The sequence below is a fragment of the Tenrec ecaudatus genome, chromosome 12, assembly GCF_050624435.1.
Source record: "Tenrec ecaudatus isolate mTenEca1 chromosome 12, mTenEca1.hap1, whole genome shotgun sequence".
Classification (NCBI taxonomy): domain Eukaryota; kingdom Metazoa; phylum Chordata; class Mammalia; order Afrosoricida; family Tenrecidae; genus Tenrec; species Tenrec ecaudatus.
In genome coordinates this window covers 112,117,444-112,137,833 of record NC_134541.1, presented here as the reverse complement: position 1 = coordinate 112,137,833, position 20,390 = coordinate 112,117,444, and the positions used below count along the sequence as shown (strand labels likewise).

Below are 20,390 nucleotides of genomic sequence, written 5' to 3'. Positions count from 1 at the left end.
GCCCTGTCTTGGGCACTGGAGCGTTCAGGCCTCACCACTGCTTGGGAGCACTGGGTCGGCTCCAGCCTGCCCCCCAGGCCCAACTTGGGTCCCCACCCCTGGGGTGGACGCCGCCAAGGCAGGAAAGTGGATGAGTAGAGTAAGCATCCTCCTGGGAGGGAGAGGGAGACGTGACCATGACACCACATGCAGGCACAATCTTTACTGATGGGCCCTCGTGTCCCCGAGGAGGCCACAAGGTGCCTGAGAGACAGGTGGGCTGGGTGCAGCCCACCAGGGCACAGGCCCTAGAGAGGGGGCAGGCAGAATAGAGCGGTGTCTTGCTGAGGCAGGGCCCCACAGCAGAGCAGAGGGCACATGGGTAATGTTTCAAGCATGGTGCTGGAGCAGTGGTTCTCAACCTGTGGGTCACGACCCCTTTGGGGGGTTCTAACGACCTTTTCACAGGGGTCACCCAATTCCAAACAGTATCAAAATAACAATGACGAAGTAGCAACGAAAATAATGTTATGGTTGGGGGGCCACCACCACAGGAGGAACTGTATGAAAGGGTGACGGCAGTAGGGAGGTTGAGAACCACTGTGCTAGACCGCTGAGAAATCACAACTGTACACACTGGGGACCCTGCCTCGCCCCCAGTCCATTCACATGGTGAATTAGATACAGCTAGATAGAAGTAGATATAATACTTTTTCCCCCAAAAAAAGGACCTTTCCTAGAGTTGGATAGACAGTGAGACAGACGCCTGGGTTCAGCATGCTCTGGGGAGGGCCATGCGACAGTGAGAGACTCCCTATTGCTACACTCTGTACAGGGCGGCCGGGCCTGCCTGCCGCGCCCACGGCCCCTGGCGGCAGTCACAGGCTTGCCGTCAACCCCTTCCGTCTTGGAGACTTCTTGGGCCCCAGTGCCATGGGGGCTATGAAGACAAGAGGGTGGGAGGGGGGCTGTCCCCGTGGCCCCAAGGGCACCCCACGTCGGGGTTACATGATGGTGCACTGGGTGGCCCCACAGCAATCCTTGATGAGCGCCAGCCCCGTCTTGGCCACCGTGGGCTTGCTAGGTGGGGGCTCTGCTTTCTTCTCTGCCCGGGAGCCTGCGGCAAGGGAGGAGCACAAAGAGGGAGAGATGAGGTGAGGAGACCCCTGACCGGCTGCAGCTCCAGCCTCCCCCCCCCCCCCCCCAGCCCCTGGCTACGGCTTGCTCAGCGTCACAGGCCAGGTAGTGTGGCAGTGAGAGCTAAGGCGGGACTGTTGCCATCTCCCCCAGGGTCCCACGGCCTTTCCTGAGTCAGCCCTTTCCCTGTCCGGCTCTCCCAGCACGGGGCCTACGAGTCACGAAGTCTTCAGTAAATAGGAAATCTTGGTCAGGTCATTTTAGTCCTGGGCTCGTGGCTCTTCGTTCTGTCAAATGCTGGTGCAGTCCCTTCTTGGATATTTTTTTACGTCCATTACTTGTTACGTTGCCTTTTTGAATGTCCGCTAGCCCCCCCCCCCCTTTAGAATGTGTCTCTCTTTGTCTCTCTCTGCTGCACGCTTGGCCATTTCCCCAGAGCTGTCTTTCAATGTATGCATCTTCCCTTCAGCTGTGTCTATGTCTAACTATGTCTAATCTGTTCTTCAAACGGTCCACAGATTTGACTTCAGTGACAATATCATTTTTAGAATTTGGGGGTTGAGGGGGGGCGAATCTACATATTTTTTCCTAACATCTTGTATGTTAGTTGTTTTTATCCATGCCACCCTTTTAAATATTCTTTTTTTTCTTTTAAATATTCTTATTGATGCTTTTAGAGAATTGTTATTTCAGTGACCCACTCTTCTGGTGATGGTGATTGGCCTGAGAGATGGGGACATAATCCGAGAAGGGTGGATCAGACTCTCTCTCTGAGATGGATGTGTTTAGACACCAGGGGAGAGAAGAGGTGGCCTTCACATGGAAGTGCTGGGCTCTGGTTCAGGCCCCAGCGTTAAGACTGTAGGGTAGCACCGATGAAACACACAGCTTTCCTCTAGTTCTTTAATGCTTCCCCCCCCCCCACTATCATGACCCCAGTTCTACCTTACAAATCTGGCTAGACCAGAGCATGTACACTGGTGCAGTTAAGAGGTGGAAACACGGGAATTCAGGACAGATAAACCCCTCACGACCAATAATCAGAGTAACAATATTAGGAGGGGAAGAGAAAGGTGGCGGGGGGGGGGGGAGAAGGGGCAACCGATCACAATAATCTACATATAACCCCCTCCCAGGGGGATGGACAACAGAACAGTTGTCAGTGTAAGACATGAAAAAATAATTTATAAATTATCAGGGGTTCATGAGGGAGGGAGGATGGAGGAGGAAGGGGAAAAAATGAGGAGCTGATACCAAGGACTCAAGTAGAAAGAAATTGTTTTGAAAATGATGATGGAAACAAATGTACAACTATGCTTGACACAATGGATGGATTGCGATACAAGTTGTACGAGCCCCAATAAAATGATTAAAAAAAAAAAGACGGGTGGTGGGGGAAATGAAGCCAGCATGCCTAGCGGGGCGGAGGTAAGGAAGTAAGGGGAATCGAGGGCACTCTGGCAAGGGGCCATCCGAAGGTTCAGGTTTGTGTTATTCTCCTTTCAACAATCCTGTTTGGGGCTTAGTGTGGATCAGTGTCCGTTTCTTGTACATGAAAATGTCTCACGGATCCAGCAGCGGCCACATCGTCACACCACAAAGAGATCCTCTTTGACAGAAGGACCCATTCGCTCTGTAATCTGACAGGGGACCCCGGGATGCTCCAAGCAGGGTCACGTACGCAGCAATTCCCAGACATTTCACATACAAACACCCACCCACCCACCCCAATATCTTGTGTAGCTAATGCCCTGAGAAGCATGCTTCCTGCTTCTCTCTCCCAGAGATTCCAACCCCAACGAGACCAGAGCCCCTGGGCCTGTCCCGCCTTCTTGTCTTGGCACTTCCCCAACTCCTGTGAAATTACCCCAAACCGTGAGGCCGCTGCTGCCAGGACTGACTGTGTGCTTTGCAGAGCCCAATGCAAAATGAAAATAGGGGACCCTCTTGTTAAAAAAAAAGGGGGTCCCTGGGGTAATGCAAATGGTTAAGTGCTGGCTATTAACCCAGAGGTTGGCAGTTTGAATCCTGCCCCACCCCTACCCCAGGCGCCTCAGAAGATCTGCTTTTCAAAGGTCACCCCTTCGACAATCTGCTGGACCACACTTGGGGTTGCCACGAGTCAGAAGCAACTCAACCGGCCAGTGGTCTGTCTTTTGTTCAGACAAAAGCAGCAGAGCATTACATCAATTGGGGAGCCTTATCAGTACAGGTGATGCCAGTTGTCTGCCCCCCACCATTCTACGGGTCACAGATGTGTGTCCCTGGGTGCCCTTTGGCTCTCAGGCGTCATTTAAAGTTCTGGTTCTCCTGGACTAGGAGGAGGGAGGGGAGGAGAAGCATGCCTGTACTCACTGGCTGGGGACTTGGTTACTTTGTCTCGAGGTTTTAACTTGATCCTCAGGAAATCGGCCATTTCCTTGTCTTCTTCCTGTTCCCTGTGAGTACAGAGAAGTTTAGAGAAAGACAAAAGTCCATGAAGACCAGAAGCCCATTGAGTAGCCAACGAAATGAGATGGACTAGGCGAGACCGTGAGTGGGCTTTGAGGAAGATGTGCCTTTACTGATGGATGATGTAGGTGCACTGTGTTCCATAAACTTGAAGCAGACGTATCAACGAAAGTGACTGTTGGCCTGGGGATAGGGGAGCGGTTCCTTCTGCTTGAGTCTCAGTGAGCTGGGACACCTCCTGACCCTATGCTTTTCAACCCCCATCAGGTGGGGGTACATGGTCAGGCTCTGTGGGCAAGCACCCTGGCTCTCCCGAGGCTCACCAGGAGCAAGGTGGGTGAGCGCCGCCTGGGAGAGCCGACAGGTGCATTCCTGGGAGGAGAAAATGTCTCTGGATTGAGAGAGGCCCTGGGAGGCAGGAGACACTGTGTGCCTTTCTTTGGCCAGGGACGAAGTTATTCAAGCCCCAGCTTTCCCACGGCCTCCTTGGGGCCCTCCCATCTTGGTGCCCTCACTGCTTTCCCTCTGTCCTGGATTGAGGTGCCAGGTGGGTCTGTAAACAGGAAAGCCTGGTTACTAGAAGGGACCTTTCTCCAGACGGAAGAGCAAGGATAGGCCGAGGAGGAGGCGGAGAGGGCAGGGGAGGAGGCATGCGAGTGCAGGAAATGGAGTCTCTGGAGGGGATGGAAGCTCTGGAAGTCACGCGGAGCCAGCTCCATGAAGAGAGTGGCGGAGAAGCTCTGGAGCCGACAGGTGAGCGGTTACTCAGGAGCCCGGATGGGGAGACCAGGGGGCAGGGACACTCCAGCAGCCAGAGACAGGGCCCCGGACGTCAATGAACGAGACTGCTGGCCGATGATGGAAAATGGAGCTGCTATTCCACAAATTACCTAGTGGAGACCCACTGTGCTGTACAGACGTTCCCCCAAAACCAAAACAATATTCAGGGGGAACAAAAGAATAAGAAGGGGCGGCTCGGCAGGATGTCACGTGTTAGAACGCCTTCCTCCCCGCCTTTTCAAGCAGCATCCACGGAAAACCTGCAGGCCCTGGGCAGGCTTGGGGCGCTGGATTGAAGTTTGTCTTGAATGCACAGTGGAGTTTGCTGGGCATCTGCAATCTTGGAACTGGGTCTGCTGGAGAAGGCTGTGTGTGTGTGTGTGTGTGTGTGTGTGTGTGTGTGTGTGTGTGTGTGTGTGTGTGTGTGTGTGATCAAGTTTGGGGGGTTCCATGAGTGGCCCGCCCACAGCCCGCTGACCTTAACCGCTCCACTTCCGCATCGTCCACCAGGAAGTCCCTTTTCTGCACCAGTTTGTGGATCTTCTGGATTAGCTCATCCTCTCTCTGCTTCTGCACCTTGGATTTCTCGTTTTCTGGAAAGAAGACAATGTCGGCAGAGGATCCGGTGAACGGACAAGGTGGAAGCCCTGGAGCTGAGGGGCCAGCCCTGCATTGGTCGCATGGTTCTATGGCAGGAATGTCCATCAGCACTCGTGGAAGCAGCCGTGAAGGAATCACTAGAACTGATGGTGATGGTGTCTACACCACTCTTTAAAAAGCGATTTAGCCATGGGTTAAAACTATATCGAGAAAACTACTTTAAAAGAGAGAGCGAGAGAAAACAAACTTGACCAATGGGTGCCGTGGGTGAAGCAGAAAGAGTTATTGCTTAGGGGGCGTTGGGTTTATGCTACTGGTGGTGGAATGCTTTGGAAAAGGGTATCCGTGGTGGCTGTACAACGCGAAGAGCATAACCAATGGCCCTGGCTTATATATGTCGAAGCTGTAGAGTTGGAGAATGTTTTGTTGTGCGTATTTTTGCCACAGTGAGAAAAAGCACTCGAATGAGCACAGGGAGGAAGAAAATGGCCTAGACGTGACTGTGGTGAGGACTAAGCTCTTCTGGGTGTGACTGATTATTGAGCTGTGCGCCATGTGGAGGGAGGGCGAATAAAACCGTGTTGTTTTGCTTTTCAAAGAAAACAAATGACGTATTGCATTGGGTAGATCTGCCGAAGACCTCGTTAAAGGTCAGGGATGTCACCGAGGTCTCGGGTGTAACTGAGTCAAACCATGGTGTTCGCAATCATCTGTATCCATGTGGAAAACGGACAAACGGACTTATGGACTTGAGTTAGGGTGTTGGGGAAGAATGCAGACAGTACCATGGACTTTGAGAAGAACAAACAAACCTATCTCTGAGGGAAGACAACCAGAATGCTCCTTAGAAGTCAAGATGGCGGGACATGGTCACTCGCAAGGTCTAGATGCCGCACCAGTGGGGAACTGGCAGAAACTCAAGCCGGGGTCAGAAGAGGATGTGGAACAGTGGTGCTGATATCAGTTGGGTCTTTGCTGAAAACAGACGACCAGAAAGATGCTTACATGGACTTCCGTGACTCCGGAAAGGCACTTAACTGTGTGAGTGCTGACACATTTTGTATAACATCGCAAAGAATGAGATTTCCAGAACACTCCACTGTGCTCATGAGGAACCTTTCAGAGACCAAGAGGGGATACTGCATGGTTTGAAATCAGGAAAGAGCCCGAAAATAAATGATAAATAATTAGGCATTATAAAGACCTGTGAACTGTTTGCTGTCGGCGCCCTCCTAAGATAAGGTGCCCATTCTCTTCTCGAAGAACATGGTTTGCTGATCAAGCTTGTTTATGTGTGCTGCTGCGTCCTGTGAGTGTTGTAATGTTCGGGCATCAGCTCAGCCCGTGTGGGGTCAGCTCAGTCCAGTGCGGCATCACCGCTTCACCGTCAATTCGTCAGCAGTAGCAGCGCCAAGACCAGAGAAAATCTAGAACCTGGACCACCGGCAAGAAAGAATGGGAGTAGCGACACCAGAAGGGTAGTGGGAAGTGGGGAGAGGAGGGGAGGAAGGGGGAACCGATCACGATGATCGACACATAACCACACGCACACATAGCCTCCAGGGGGACAAACAACAGAGACCCTGGGGGAAGGGAGACAGCAGTCCATGTAAGATATGAAAATATGAATAATTTATCATTTCTCAAGGGGTCACGAAGGAAGGGAAGAGGAGCTGATACCAAGGGCTCAATAGAAAGTCAATATCTAGAAAATGATGATGGCAACATATGTACAAATATGCTCAATATAATTGATGTGTGGATTGTTCTAAGAGCTGTAAGAGCCCCCAATAAAGTGCTCTTTTAATTAAAGCAGGAAGGATGCGTGTCTCTCACTGTCCGTATTCTCTCTGTCTGATGAGCAAATACTCTAAGGAGATGGACGGCATGAGGGACGCAGCCTCTGTGATGTGCAGACGACACAGCCTTGCTTGCTGAAAGTTGAGAGGACTTGAAGTATTGACGGAGGAAGATCAAAGACTGCAGCCTTCAGGAAGGACTACAGCCCCAAATAAAACAAAGACCCTCCCCGTGGGACCAATAAACCAGGCGTCGTGAAAATCTTGAAATTGTTCAGATTTCATCTGACTTAGATCCACCATCGGTACCCATGGGAGAGCAATCAGGACATGACTCGGTGTATTCTATGGGCCAATGTGCTCCAGGAGACCTCTGGACCATGTGGAAGAGCGAGGATTTCACTTTGAGGACAGAGCCGTGTGCCTGACCTCTAGGAGGCTGCCCCCAGGCATTTGATAGAGCTAAGCCTGCCCACCCAGAGGGTTTTTGGGCTGAGACGTGCCTGGTGGCACAGGTTTCACCCCACCGGGGACTTACCAGCGAGCACTTTGTCTTTTTAACACTGGTGCCAGCAGGTTGGGAAGAGAGACTGAGAGAGTCTTGCCTAGAGGGCTGAGAAACTGTCCCGATCAAAGAACCACATCCTGAATCGTTCCCGATTCTGGATTGTAACTTGTTACCTCCTGAATAACCCCCCCACAGCCATGAGTCTTCTCTGAGTTCTGTGTGGCCCCGTCGAGAGAAGCAGTGCTCTGGGAGGGGCAGCTAGTGTCCGAACGTGGGAAGAGGTAGGCAGGAGGAGGTCCGTGTGCCCTCAGACCCTGGGACTCGGATGTGAGCTCTTGATCCTGATCCCCCCGCCTTGTGGGGTCGGAGGGCTGCGACCCTATTTTTGCATGAGCCTTCCATATGAAATTTTTATGGCAGCAGGTCCCAGAGAAATACATACTGATTTAACGAATAAAAAGCCAATTGCATAAGGCGAGGGTGCCGACGGTAAGTGCTCTTTTTGGGGGGTGGGGTGGGAATGATTCGTATTACTCATGAGCTTGGACTGTCATTGTCGCTTCACGCCGGGGCTCTCATCCTGCACATGACTGGCATGGCAGCCGGTCGCCATGCAGTTGCCTCTGATTCATAGCGACTCCACTGGCCGATTGTTTCCCTTCCCATGTCGATAATCACGTCTTTCTTCCGAGGCTCCTCCTCTAGTGGACACAAACCTTCCCTTTGGGGGGTCAGCCGCCATTGGCACCTAGAGGGACTCCTACCGGTCGATGTCCTTACTGTTAGCTGCTGGGAGGCTGATTCTGACTCCTGGCAGCCCCAGGTGTGGAGCAGACCTGCCCCATAGGGTTTTCCAGGCAGGAAGCCTCAGGGTGGACTTGACCTGGTAGCCTTCTCATTAGCAACCCCGCGCTTAACCCTTTGTGCCATGCAGGATGCCTGTCCCACTGACCTGGTCTAGGGAGCCCTTAGCCCAGGTGAGTCTGCGTTGTGGAGATCGCCAGGCTCCTCTGCCGAGGCACCTCTGGGTGGGTTTGAAGGGCCAACCTTTTGGCAGTAGCTAAGTGTTGACCTGTTTGCCCCACCGGCTTGTTGCTGTTGGGTGTGGCCTCACGGACATTAGAGTGAAACAGTACCAGGTCCAGGGCCATCTTCACAGCCACGGCCGTGATTGAGCCCGCTGTTGCTGCCACTCTGTAGCTCCTCCTCTTTCACTGACTCCTACTGGCACTACCCAGGACTGGACGGTGCCGGGTCCTGGGTGCCCCCCAGCTTGGGGCATGCTTTGCGGCATCGATGGCTTCCACCCACTAGATGCCAGTCGCAGGGCCTCCCCTTTCCAGTTGAGATGATCAAAACCATCTCCGTACATGGCCAAGCGTCACCGGAGATGCTGTGGTCATGTCTAGGGGAAGGTGGCCAGGGCTTCAGCGTCCCCAGCTCTACGGTGGTGGGTGCAGCCTGGTGGCTTGTCCTTGAGTGGACGTCAAGGTGGGAAGGGCCCCAAGAGTTCCCGCCAACCAGAGTGACCTTTCCCTCTGTGCCTACCGAGGAGCTGATTCATGCTGACCCTGGGCGCAGGCAACACGATTCCCTTCATCATGGGGCATTCTCCTCACTTAATCCTGGTCTGGCTGTGTTGCCAGGAGCTAGGAGCTTCCCCTGCACCCCCGCACCCCCCCCTCCACAAAGCCAGCAAAATCCATCTAGAAAGCTGGCAATAGCCCACTGCGTATTGAGAAAGAGCCTCAAGAGGATGTGGGAGAAGGTGGGGGAGGGGAACGGGATTGGAGGGGATAAGAGGGATCTCCTAGGCATGGGGCTAGCCTGAATTGAATTGTGTCCTCCCATCCCTGTATTCCTGCATAAAGGGGAAAAAAGAATGGCAGGGGGGAGGGAAGTGAGGGAGCAATTTGGAAGGGAATATCAACAATGGGTGTACCACACGAAGAGTAAAATCAATGACATTGAATTATGTGTGTAGAAGTTGTTGAATTGGAGAACACTTTGTTGTGTATATTTTTGCCAAAATTGAAAAAAAAATTACACAAATAACAGTGAGTGCAAGGAAGAAGGAAATGTTCTCCGATTGATTGTGGAGATGATTTTACAACTCTTCTTGATGTGACTGACTATTGAGGTGTATGATATATGGATGAAGTGCCAATAAAAGTTTTGTTGTTCTTTTCAAAGAATGATGGAGCTTCTAAAGCCTGTACCTGTAAATGTGACCCTGTTTGGAAATGAGGGTTTTAAAAAAATTATGCTCACGAGGTAACAAAGAGTCGCATGGGTCCTAAACCTAATCAATTCTGAGAGGTGCCTCAGAGCCTCACACTGGGGAGACAGCCGCCTATCCACAAGCAGAGAGACACTAGGGTCCTTGGCAGACATGAGAAACTAGGAGAGCAGCCACAGAGGAACTTGGACATGGCTGGGGCCCTGGTGTGAACTTTTCTCTTCCAGAACTGTGAGGAAAGACATTTTTGTTCTTTTAAGCTACCGACTTGTGGTATTTTGTGGTTGTGGAGTCCTGGCACACGAGACAGAGGCTGATGCTGGGTCTCTCAGAGTCTCCGGGGAGTTGACACTGGGACCCTGGGCCTCTGTGTTGGACACCTGCGTGGCTCATGGCTGTGCTTGGCTCATGTTCTGGAGAGAGAGAGAGAAATGAAACATGTACCAGAGGGAGGAGGAAGCGAGAAAGGAAAGAAAGGGTGAATGCCAAAGGGCAGGCTCCACTTTCTGATGCCAGATTCCAGCTCCCTGTAAGGCCGTGCTGAGCTTCATGTCCTGGCCTCCTGGAAACACCTTTGTCCTTCCAGTAATTGCCTCTAGGATAGAGTTCTGCATCTATTCCTCAGAGGGTGAAAACATGGAAGTTGAACTGACCCCATAGTCTTCAAGCCAGGCCACAACACCCCCCACCAGGACAACCGAATCAGTACTCAGATTCACGGAACTCGTAATGAGGGCCAGATGTAAAACTACGCCCTTGCACTTGGGCATTTCCCACAATGCACTCTGCACACGATGAGTTCGGTACGGCGACCACCTCCGTTTCCAAGGAAGTGAAATTGAGTCTCAGAGAGGTGAAGTGACTTGTGCAAGATCCCAAAGCCAGGAAATCCTAGGACCAAGACTGGACCTCGGGTGTGGCTGATTCGGAGTGTGTTTGAACTATGCGGGAAGGGAGGGTGGCGTTACGAGGAGGAGATCCGGAGGGCAAGAGATGGACTCCATCTTCCAGACCCAAGGGGGACAGACAAGCAGGGCAGGCTCGTACGAGCAAGATGTGAATGTTACCTGGGATGGCAACCAGGATCTGCAGCTCCTGCTTCAGGTCCATGATGTCCTTGCAGAGCTGCATGTCGTCCATCCTGGGGAAACAGGAGCACCACGTGACAGGTTACGCTGGCACAACACACATGACACCTTCTTTAAGGAGGTGGGGGAAGGGACAAGGGAACAAGTGATCCAAAATCGGTGGTGAGGAGGGTGTAGGAGGCCTGGTAGGGCTTGATGAAGGGCAATGTAACCGAGAGGAATTAAATGATTTTTAATAAAAGTCAACTGAGCTGAGCACTAGGAAGAACTGTTATTATTCACACGATGGGTCATTTTTAAGCAGGTGGGATAATGGGTAGGCTTTACCCCACCTCCTTTTTTTAAAGAAATCACTTTATTGGGGGCTGTACAACTCTTATCACACTCCATACATCCATCCATTGTGTCAAGCACATTTGTTGCCATCATCATTCTGAAAACATTTTCTTTTTACTTGAGCCCTTGGAATCAGCTCCTCATGTTTTCACCTCCCTCCCTCCTGAACCCTTGATAATTTATAAATTATTATTATTTTGTCATGCCTTACACTTTCCAATGTCTCCCTTCACCCACCTGTCTGTTGTCCATCCCCCAGGGAGGAGGTTATATGTAGATCATTGTGATTGGTTCCCTCTTTCTCCCCCACCTGCCCCTTCCCCTCCTGGTATCGCTACTCTCATTATTGGTCCTGAGGTGTTTCTCTGTTCTGGATTCCCTTTGTTGCAAGCTCTGATCTCCTGAGCCCACTCCTGGTCAAGCTCATACAATGACTGAGAGAACCGAGGGGTCAGTTCAAGTCCAAGCAGGAGTCCAATAGTAATGGGCATCCCAGACTCTTATTAGAGCCCTGGCAAAGTCAAAACATAGAACGCTCAATGTGGAGCATGATCAGTTCTACTGAAGCACGGCAGATTCAAATACAAATGGTCCCAGTCTTGCTCACCACTCACAGGGGGTAGCCTAAATAAAGAAATAAAACCAGAGAGCCAGCCCCCTGAAGGTGGATGTCTCTCCCCTCACGGCCACCCACCTGTGGGGTTTGTGTGACCGTCACACCAGATAGCCAGACCGGCCTGAAATAATGAAGGATGCGCACAAAGATCACGCTCCAAATGGGCCCGTGCAGAAAAGGCACGGGAGAAGACATGGGAGAGAGTGATGGGCAAAGGAACGCACATGAATATCCGGCAAGAGGAAACTGGTCCAAAATCAAACCACACCGACTGCAGTCGGTCGAGCTGGCGCAAGGTCTGTATCTCCAACAATGCAAGGGAGAACGCAGCAGCCATTAAAAATGAGTGGTCCCTGGAGAGAGCATGGCTAACAGCCAGTGAAGCAAGACACTCTGAGGGTAGGGCAACCAGGTAGCCAAGAACATACAAGGCACCCAGCTAAGTCTGAGTTTTAGGTAAAACACATAGGGGCGTTTTAAAACCAAGGCTTTGGGATAAATGAAAAACTCCTGACGGAAGTTCTATTTGCATTTTTTTCCCTCCTTGACACGAGTGATTCCGTTTTGTTAAAAGCATCTCAATGGCTGTACCTCCTAGAGCCATCTCTCACCATCCCTCCTGGGGACTGAACATGTGTTCAATCCCATGTGAATTTAAGAAAAGAGCCGTTTCCAGGCCCCCAGGAAAAGTGGCAAAAATGTCCCGTGGGCTGATGAGAGTCGAAAATGGGGCACAATTTGGCATTTAAGTCAAGGGCCTTGGAAGCATTTCCCTCCATCCATTTCCAGGATTTCATAATTAAGCCCTCGGGGTGCACTGGTTACAATGCTCGGCTGCTAACCCAAAGGTGGGCAGTTCAAACCCACCTGTCACACTGCGGAGGAAAGACTCAGTGACCTGCTCTGACCGCTCCTGGTGTTTCCCACTTCCATTCCTCCTCCCACCTGCTGCTTCCTCTTTTCTGAGCGCTGTCCTTGAGCACGTGACGCCCTTGGATCTCAACGGGTTCATTATTGCAAGGAGTGCACACCCCATTATGCATTAGCATTCCCTTTATAAACCTGTCTGTTGATTGGCTGAACACCCAGCGTGGGGCTGAGTTCAACTACAGACCTGGAAAGGGACTAAAATCCACAGCATCAGGAGGTCCACCAGCCTCTACCTGGCTGGTCAAGCTCGTCTCTTTTATGCTTCTCAGTTCTACTCCACATTTCTCTCCCACTCGATCCAGGATCTTCGGATGGGACCCCGTCAGAGCACTTGGTGGTGGTAGCTGGGCACCACCTAGTCCGTCTGGTCTCGGGTGTGCTGTCTTACTAGTATTCTCTACTTTAAATCTAGGTTCTACTACCCACTGCCATGGCGACACAGAACCCACCGGCAATATTCACAATTAAGGGGTTTATTCAGGAAGTGGACGGGTTGAAACACCAGTGAGCAATGTTGAGGATGCAGTTATCTTTCAGAGATGTGACAAAGTTCTTTCAGGTCTGCTAAGAAATACCTAGTCTGCTGTAAGCCTCACCTTGAAGGCATTCCGCTCAAGCACTGTGAGTCAGCAAACCCACCTCCTTGAACTAAGTGCCCAGAGGCACCCTACTTCAGTAATGCACCCAGCTCCACTTCCGTGGGTCAGCAAGCCCAGCTTTCCCAATTAAGAGGCACCCCTTCCCACAAAGCACCCAGCTTTACTTGTTCCGTGGCTGGGGAGTCCAGCACTGTTTCAGAGTCCGGCTCCTGGTTCTGCTGCTGCTCGGATGGCAGAGTTGTCTTCTGGATCCACCAGGGACCTCGGGTCCAGAGGATGTGCTCCACTGCTGGCTCTTGCTGGTAAGGGGATCCCACCCTCCTGATTTTCCGAAGGTTCATTTGATCACTGCAGGATGGCACTCCAGGGAATCCTGTTCACAACTACTCACAGGTGAATCCTACCCTAGCCTCTTACCAGACCCACGCAGGGAAAGGCCGTTTGGTGGGAGCATTGCATAATGCCCTGCCCCTGAATCTGGGCTGCGGTGACGGCTGCTTGGGAGTGCTCCATTCGTCCCTTGGGCAAATTGTTTCCCTGTGTCTTTCATCTGTCTTCGCCCCTCATTGCTCCAAACAGGGAGAGACCAAGAGGGACTTAAGCTGTCAGGACCAGTCACTGCTCCCCGACGTTGAAGGGGAGAGCACCACCTTGTGGCTGATGTTGTGCCAGTGTTATGACGCTGGTACCGCTTCAGATTATGGTCCTGAGGCCCCGGCCCAGCAACTCCTTCCCTGGAGGAGCTTGGTTATGTCTCAGAGTTTTCCTAACGTTGCCCCTTGTGTCCTTCACCACATCCATGGACATCGCCTCCGTCAATGGTCATTTTGAAGGACATCTTATTTACTTTTCTGTATGCTTTATCTTAAACTAAGAAGAAGAAGCATGATTTTTAAACTTGTGTGTGTTCATTAGTCTCAGGCCATCCCTTTCCCCGGAGGCTCACATAGGCCAGTCTTGGGTCATCAGAGCCTCAGTAGACATTCCCTGGGGGCCTCCTCAAAAGTCACCGCCAGCCATAAACCCCAGCAGCCCCCCACAGCCTAGGTCCTCTATCTTCAGACACCACGGCTTTCCTGGTCACCCCACACCCTGTCCTCCCGATAGCCACCTGTGCACGGGCTGAGAACAGCATAAGGGACATTGTCTTTCCCCTCTCAGGTCTTCACCCATCATCTCATGATGTTCATCAGTAAACGTATGATGGAGGGAGGAGGGCAAGCCCGCAAGTGGGCACAGAGGAATCCAGTCAATGCTGGATTTTGAGAGATACAAAGCCTGAGGATGGGCAAGGGCAGGTGGGGGCTGCTGCTTGCTCCACAAGGGTACCAGCGTGTGTCAAAGGCAGTGACGAGTCACCCAAGGGAAAGGCGATTCAACATCCAAACATAAATGGAAAAATCTAGGGATATAGCTGACTAAAAGAACAAAAGATCGATATGAGGAAAACTACAGAACACTATTACAAGAAACCAAGAGAGACCTCAACAAATGGAAGAATATCCCATGCTCGTGGATTGGAAGACTCAATATAGTCAAGATGTCAGTTCTGCCAAAGGCACTATATAAGTTTAATGCAGTCCCGATACAATTACCCTCATCTTTCTTTAAATAAATGGAAAAACTTATTACCAACTTCATATGGAGATGGAAGAAGCCCAGAATTGGCAGAGAACTCCTCAAGAAGAAGGACACAGTGGGAGGGCTTGCTTTACCTGACTTTGGCACATACTATACAGCCACAGTTCTCAAAACTGCATGGTATTGGTACAATGACAGATACTCAGACCAATGGAAAAGAACTGAAAACCCAGAAATAAAGTCATCAGCATACAGATAGCTGATCTTTGATAAGGGCCCCAAAAAATATCAAATGGGAAGCAGATACCCTCTTTAACAAGTGGTGCTGGAAAAAATGGATACTTACCTGCAGAAAAATGAAGCAAGACACTTATCTCCATGCACAAGAATAAACTCAAGGTGGATCACAGACCTTGAAGTTAAACCCCAAACTATTAGGGCCATCAATGAGGGAATTGGGGCCAACTTGAGAACTTTGGCACAGGGATTACACAGGCTATCAGAAATAGGGAAGGACACATACACAGAGGAGGCACAAATTGACAAATGGGATATACTGAAGATAAAATACTTGTGTACATCTAAAGAATTCACCAGGAGAGTAATAAGAGAGTCCACAGACTGGGAAAACATCTTTAGCAATGACACATCAGAAAAAGGCCTTATTACTAAAATCTAAAATATTCTGCTAGCTTCCAAAAAGAAAAACACTAATTTCCCACTGAAGAGATGGGCAAAGGGCCTGAACAGAAGTTTCACAGGGACAGAAATCTGAATGGCCAACAAACATATGAGAAAATGTTACAACAAACATATGAGAAAATGTTCCCGATCTTTAGCCATAAGAGAAATGCTAATTAAAACAACAATGAGGTACCACCTGACACCCTCAAAGATAGTCCAATTCAAAAAATCAGAAAGCAGCAAGTGTTGGAGGGGCTGTGGGGAGACAGGAACTCTCATCCACTGCTGGTGGGACTGTAAGTATGTACAGCCACTATGGAAATCAATCTGGCGATACCTAAAACAGATAGAAATAGAGTTACCATATGACCCAGCAATCCCCCTACTGGGCATATACCCAGAAGAGGCAAGAAACAAACCAAGGCCAGACATCTGTGCTCCAATGTTCATTGCGGCACAGTTCACAATTGCAAGGAGTTGGAAGCAACCCAAATTTCCATCAACTGATGACTGGATTAAAAAGCTGTGGTATATACATACAATGGAGTACTACACATCGCTAAAAAGCAGTGATGAACATTTGAAGCACATCACTGCATGGGAAGAACTGGAGGAAATCATGCTAAGCGAAGTAAGTCAGGCACAAAAGGACAAGTACAACATGAGCCTGCTGAGGTAATCTTTAAAAAAAATGCAAAAGGGGCCTAGGGAAAAAGCTACTGTATACAAACATTCCTGGGGTGAAGACCAGGTAGTATGGCAGGGACCAGAGCAAATACAGGGATACATATGGTAGACAACTAAAAAGGAGGTGGGGAAAGGAAAAACATAAATAAATGGGTAATGGGGTCACAGGGCACTAACCCACCCAAGGGGAGGGTATTGTTTATATCTCCACAGGGAAAGAGGGGCCAGACTTCAACCCAGTGCTCCAAGATGTGAATGCAATATGCTGGCCTGGAGTAGAGAACCAGTGGAGAGGTCTGAGGGGCCGGCCCCAATCCCAACTACATGGACACCTGTCCCTCCCCCCAGAAGAATTTGTTTCAAAGGACGGCATTGAATTGGCAGCTCAGGGAGAGGGACGTATCTGATGGGAGTACATGGGAGCAGATGAAGGGGGAGGAGGAGAGAGTGGAGCACATCCTGGCCCACCATGCCTTGAGGACGATGTTTTCGACTAGAGCAGCCAGTCAACAGAGAGGACCACATGGCTGCCCCCACTATGAGACATGACGTCCCTCACTGACCCATAGCCCTACAGGGGACAACACCGGAGATAGTGAGGGAATTGTGCCCAAACTGATCCCTCCACACTGAGGAAAACACTAAGGGAGTGCAACAGAACAGCAATGGAACAAAGTGACGAGGTCCCCAGGGAATGCTGAAGGTGGACTTTGGGGCCAGGGTATGGTGCCCCAACAGACTGGACTGGAAAACATTCCTAAAGGACAACAAACAGTCCTTGAACTAACTACAAGCTTTTCTTTCTTATGTTTTGTTTTTTGTCATTGGCTTATTGTTGTTGTTGTTTGATTGTATATTGTTGCTTGGTTTTGCTCTGTCTTGTTTTTGTGCATGTTATTATCTCCGCAGGTCTGTCTAAATAAGATAAGCTGGATGAACAATCTGGAGGAAAAAACAACAAAACTGACAGTTCCGGGGGCACATGGGACAAGGGGAGGTGGGGGGAAAGGTAGTATTGTTAACAAACCCAGGGACAAGGGAACAACAAGTGATCCAAATAGGTGATGAGGAGGGTGTAAGAGGCCTGGTAGGGTATGATCAAAGGTAATGTAACCAAGAGGAATTACTGAAACCCAAATGAAGACTGAGCATGATAGTGGGACAAGAGGAAAATCAAAGGAAATAGAGGAAAGAGCTACGAGGCAAAGGGCATTTATAGAGCTCTAAATACAGGCATGTTCATATGTAAATATATTTAAATATGAGGATGGGGAAATAGATCTATGTGCATATATTTATAAGTTTAGTATTAAGGAAGCAGAAGGACATTGGACCTCTACTCAAGTACTCCCTCAGTGCAAGAACACTTTGTTCTATTAAACAGGCATTCCATGATGTTCACCTTCCCTACACAATCCCTGAAGACAAATGGGTACATAAGCAAATGTGGTGAAGAAAGCTGATGGTGTCCGGCTATCAAAAGATATAGGGTCTGGGGTCTTAAATGCTTGAAGGTAAACAAGTGGCCATCTAGCTAACAACAACAAAGCCCACGTGGAAGAAGCACACCATCCTGTGCAATCACGAGGTGTCGAAGGGATCAGGTATCAGGCATCATCAGAACAAAAAACCATATCATTGTGAATGAGGAGGGGGAATGCAGAGTAGAGACCCAAAGCCCATTTGTAAGCCACTGGACATCCCTTTACAGAAGGGTCTTGGGGAAGAGACGATCCAGTCAGGGTGTGATGTAGCAACAATGAAACATACAACTTTCCTCTAGTTCCTAAATGTTTCCTCCCCCAACCCACTACCATGATCCCAATTCTACCTTACAAATCTGGCTAGACAAGAGGAGGTACACTGGTACAGATGGGAACTGGAAACACAGGGAATCCAGGGCAGATGGTCCCTTCAGGACCAGTGGTGTGAGTGGCGATACTGGGAGGGCAGAGGGAGGGTGGGTTCGAAAGGGGGAAGAGATTACAAGAATCTACATATAACCTCCTCCCTGGGGGACGGATGACAGAAAAGTGGGTGAAGGGAGATGTCAGACAGGGCAAGATATGACAAAATAATAATTTGTAAATTATCAAGGGTTCATGAGGGAGGATGGAGCAGGGAGGGAGGGGGAAAATGAGGAGCTGATGCCAGGGGCTTGGGTGGAGGGCAGATGTTTTGAGAATGATGAGGCCAATGAATGTACAAATGTGCCTTACACAATTGATGTATATATGGATTGTGATAAGAGTTATATGAACCCCTAATAAAATGATTAAATAAAAATGCTTTCACCCAGTAGCAGTATCAATGAAAGGAGGAGACTGGGGTCTTTCTACTGCTCCACACCACGCACGTAGTAAAAACAGAAATCCTGCTACTGCAGGGGCAGCTTGAAGATAAAACCCCCTAAATCCCTGCTTCTGCTTCTGACCAGACCCTGGCCCGAGGCTCCTCCTGCATGGAGCTGGAGTGCTGACACTCCCTTAGTGGGGAGAGGAGAAGAGCTGATGAAGCATTGCCTAGCAACATACCGTAATGGACAGCCAGCTTTTCTGCTCAAGCACCAACCCTGCTCTCAGGGCCGCCCTACCCAGCCAGAGCACAGAGCATCCTCATCTGAAGCTCTGGACTCTACAATTAGCCCGACTCCCATTCTACTCATTGCACAGGTAGAAACGTAGGCGCTTGGGATGATAAATCCACTTCATGTTTGTTCAGCAACAGTGATGAATGCTTTCCTGACACCCAGAGAGCTGGAGCATTAGAGATTACCCAGAGGTGCCCTGAAACTGTTGCCCAAGCCTTAAACAAGCAGTATCCCTTTGAAATCTTTATACCACAGAGGGGTTTGGCTTAACTTGTAACAAATGAGCATTGTGTTCTTTAAAAAACTACCTATAGGGCACTGATGAAGAACACAGCTTTCCCCCAGATCCTGGATGCTTCCTCCCCCCAACTACCAAGATCCGAATTCTGCCTTGCAGGACTGGATAGGGCAAAGGTTGTACATTGGTGCATATGGGAGCTGGAGGCACAGGGAATCCAGGGTGGATGATACCTTCAGGACCAGGGGTGTGAGGGGCGATGCTGGGAGAGTGGAGGGTGAGTGGGTTGGAAAGGGGGAACTGATTACAAGGATCACATGTGACCTCCTCTCGGGGAGATGGACGGCAGAGAAGGGGGGGAAGGGAGGCTCCGGATAGGGCAAGATATGACAAAATAACAATCTATAAATTATCAAGGGCTCATGAGGGAGTGGGGAGCGGGGAGGGAGGGAGAAAAAAAAGAGGACCTGATTCAAAGGGCTTAAGTGGAGAGCAAATGCTTTGAAAATGATTAGGGCAAAGAATGTACGGATGTGCTTTACACAATTGATGTATGTATATGTATGGATTGTGATAAGAGTTGTATGAGCCCTTAATAAAATGTTTAAAAAAATAAAAAGCTACCTAGAGGAAATCAAACAAACAAGAGCTACTGAAGGGTTAGACAGGAAACTTAGGCAGTGCGCTTATGTCAATGATGGAGGAACAACTCAGCAAAGGAGGTGAAAAGGATTGATCTCACATAGGCTCTGTTTAGGTCTATAGACTTCTGAAGGCGGTGTCTCCATCTCTTTAGCCCTTCCCTGGAGAATTCTGCACTCTTCCATTTACACCACACTAACGTAGCAGTACCAAGAAGAACTAGTCGACAGTCCACTATTCCAGGAGGTAGCACAGGAGCAAGAACCAATGGTGCTCAAGGAAGAAGTCCAAGCTGCGCTGAGTGCATTAGCCAAAAACAAGCCTCCAGGAATTGATGGAACACCAATTGAAATGTTTCAACAAGCTGATGAAGCACGGGAAGCACTCCCTCATCTGTGCCAGGAAATGTGGAGGACAGCTATTGGTCAACTAGCAGGAAGAGATCCATATTTGTGCCCATGCAAAGAAAGGTGACCCAACAGAATGCTCACACAGTAGAACAGTATCACTGATATTGCACAGCGTAAAATGTTGCTGGCGAACACCCACCAACAATTGCAGCAGTACATTGTCAGAGAACTGCTCGAAGTTCAGGCCAGATTCAAAAGAGGATGGGGAACAAAGCATATCATTGCTGATGTCAGATGGCTGTTGGCTCAAAGCAGAGACTACCAGAAAGATGTTTACTTGTGTCTCATTGACTGTGCAAAGGCATTTGACAGTATGGACCACAATAAACTGTGGATAACCTTGAGAAGAAGGGGAATTTCAGAGCATTTCATTATGTTCATGATGAACTTGTACATGGATCAAGAATCCGTTGGGCAAACAGAGCAAGGAATTACTGCGTGGTTTAAAATCAGGAAAAGCGTGTGTCAAGATTGTGTCCTCTCACCATATTTGTTC

The 20,390-nt window shown here is 49.7% G+C and overlaps 1 protein-coding gene across 1 annotated transcript in view; it reads right to left on the bottom strand.

The window, feature by feature from the left end:
* Positions 1–983: 983 nt before the first annotated feature.
* Positions 984–20,390, bottom strand: part of BMERB1 (bMERB domain containing 1) — an 89,289-nt gene continuing 69,882 nt past the window's right edge. The window contains exons 3-6 of the mRNA XM_075563715.1: positions 10,561–10,634; positions 4,826–4,940; positions 3,472–3,554; positions 984–1,096 (exon numbers count right to left, since the gene is read on the bottom strand). Of these exons, the coding sequence (XP_075419830.1) occupies positions 984–1,096; positions 3,472–3,554; positions 4,826–4,940; positions 10,561–10,634 (385 nt within the window). The remainder of the gene's footprint in view (positions 1,097–3,471; positions 3,555–4,825; positions 4,941–10,560; positions 10,635–20,390) is intronic.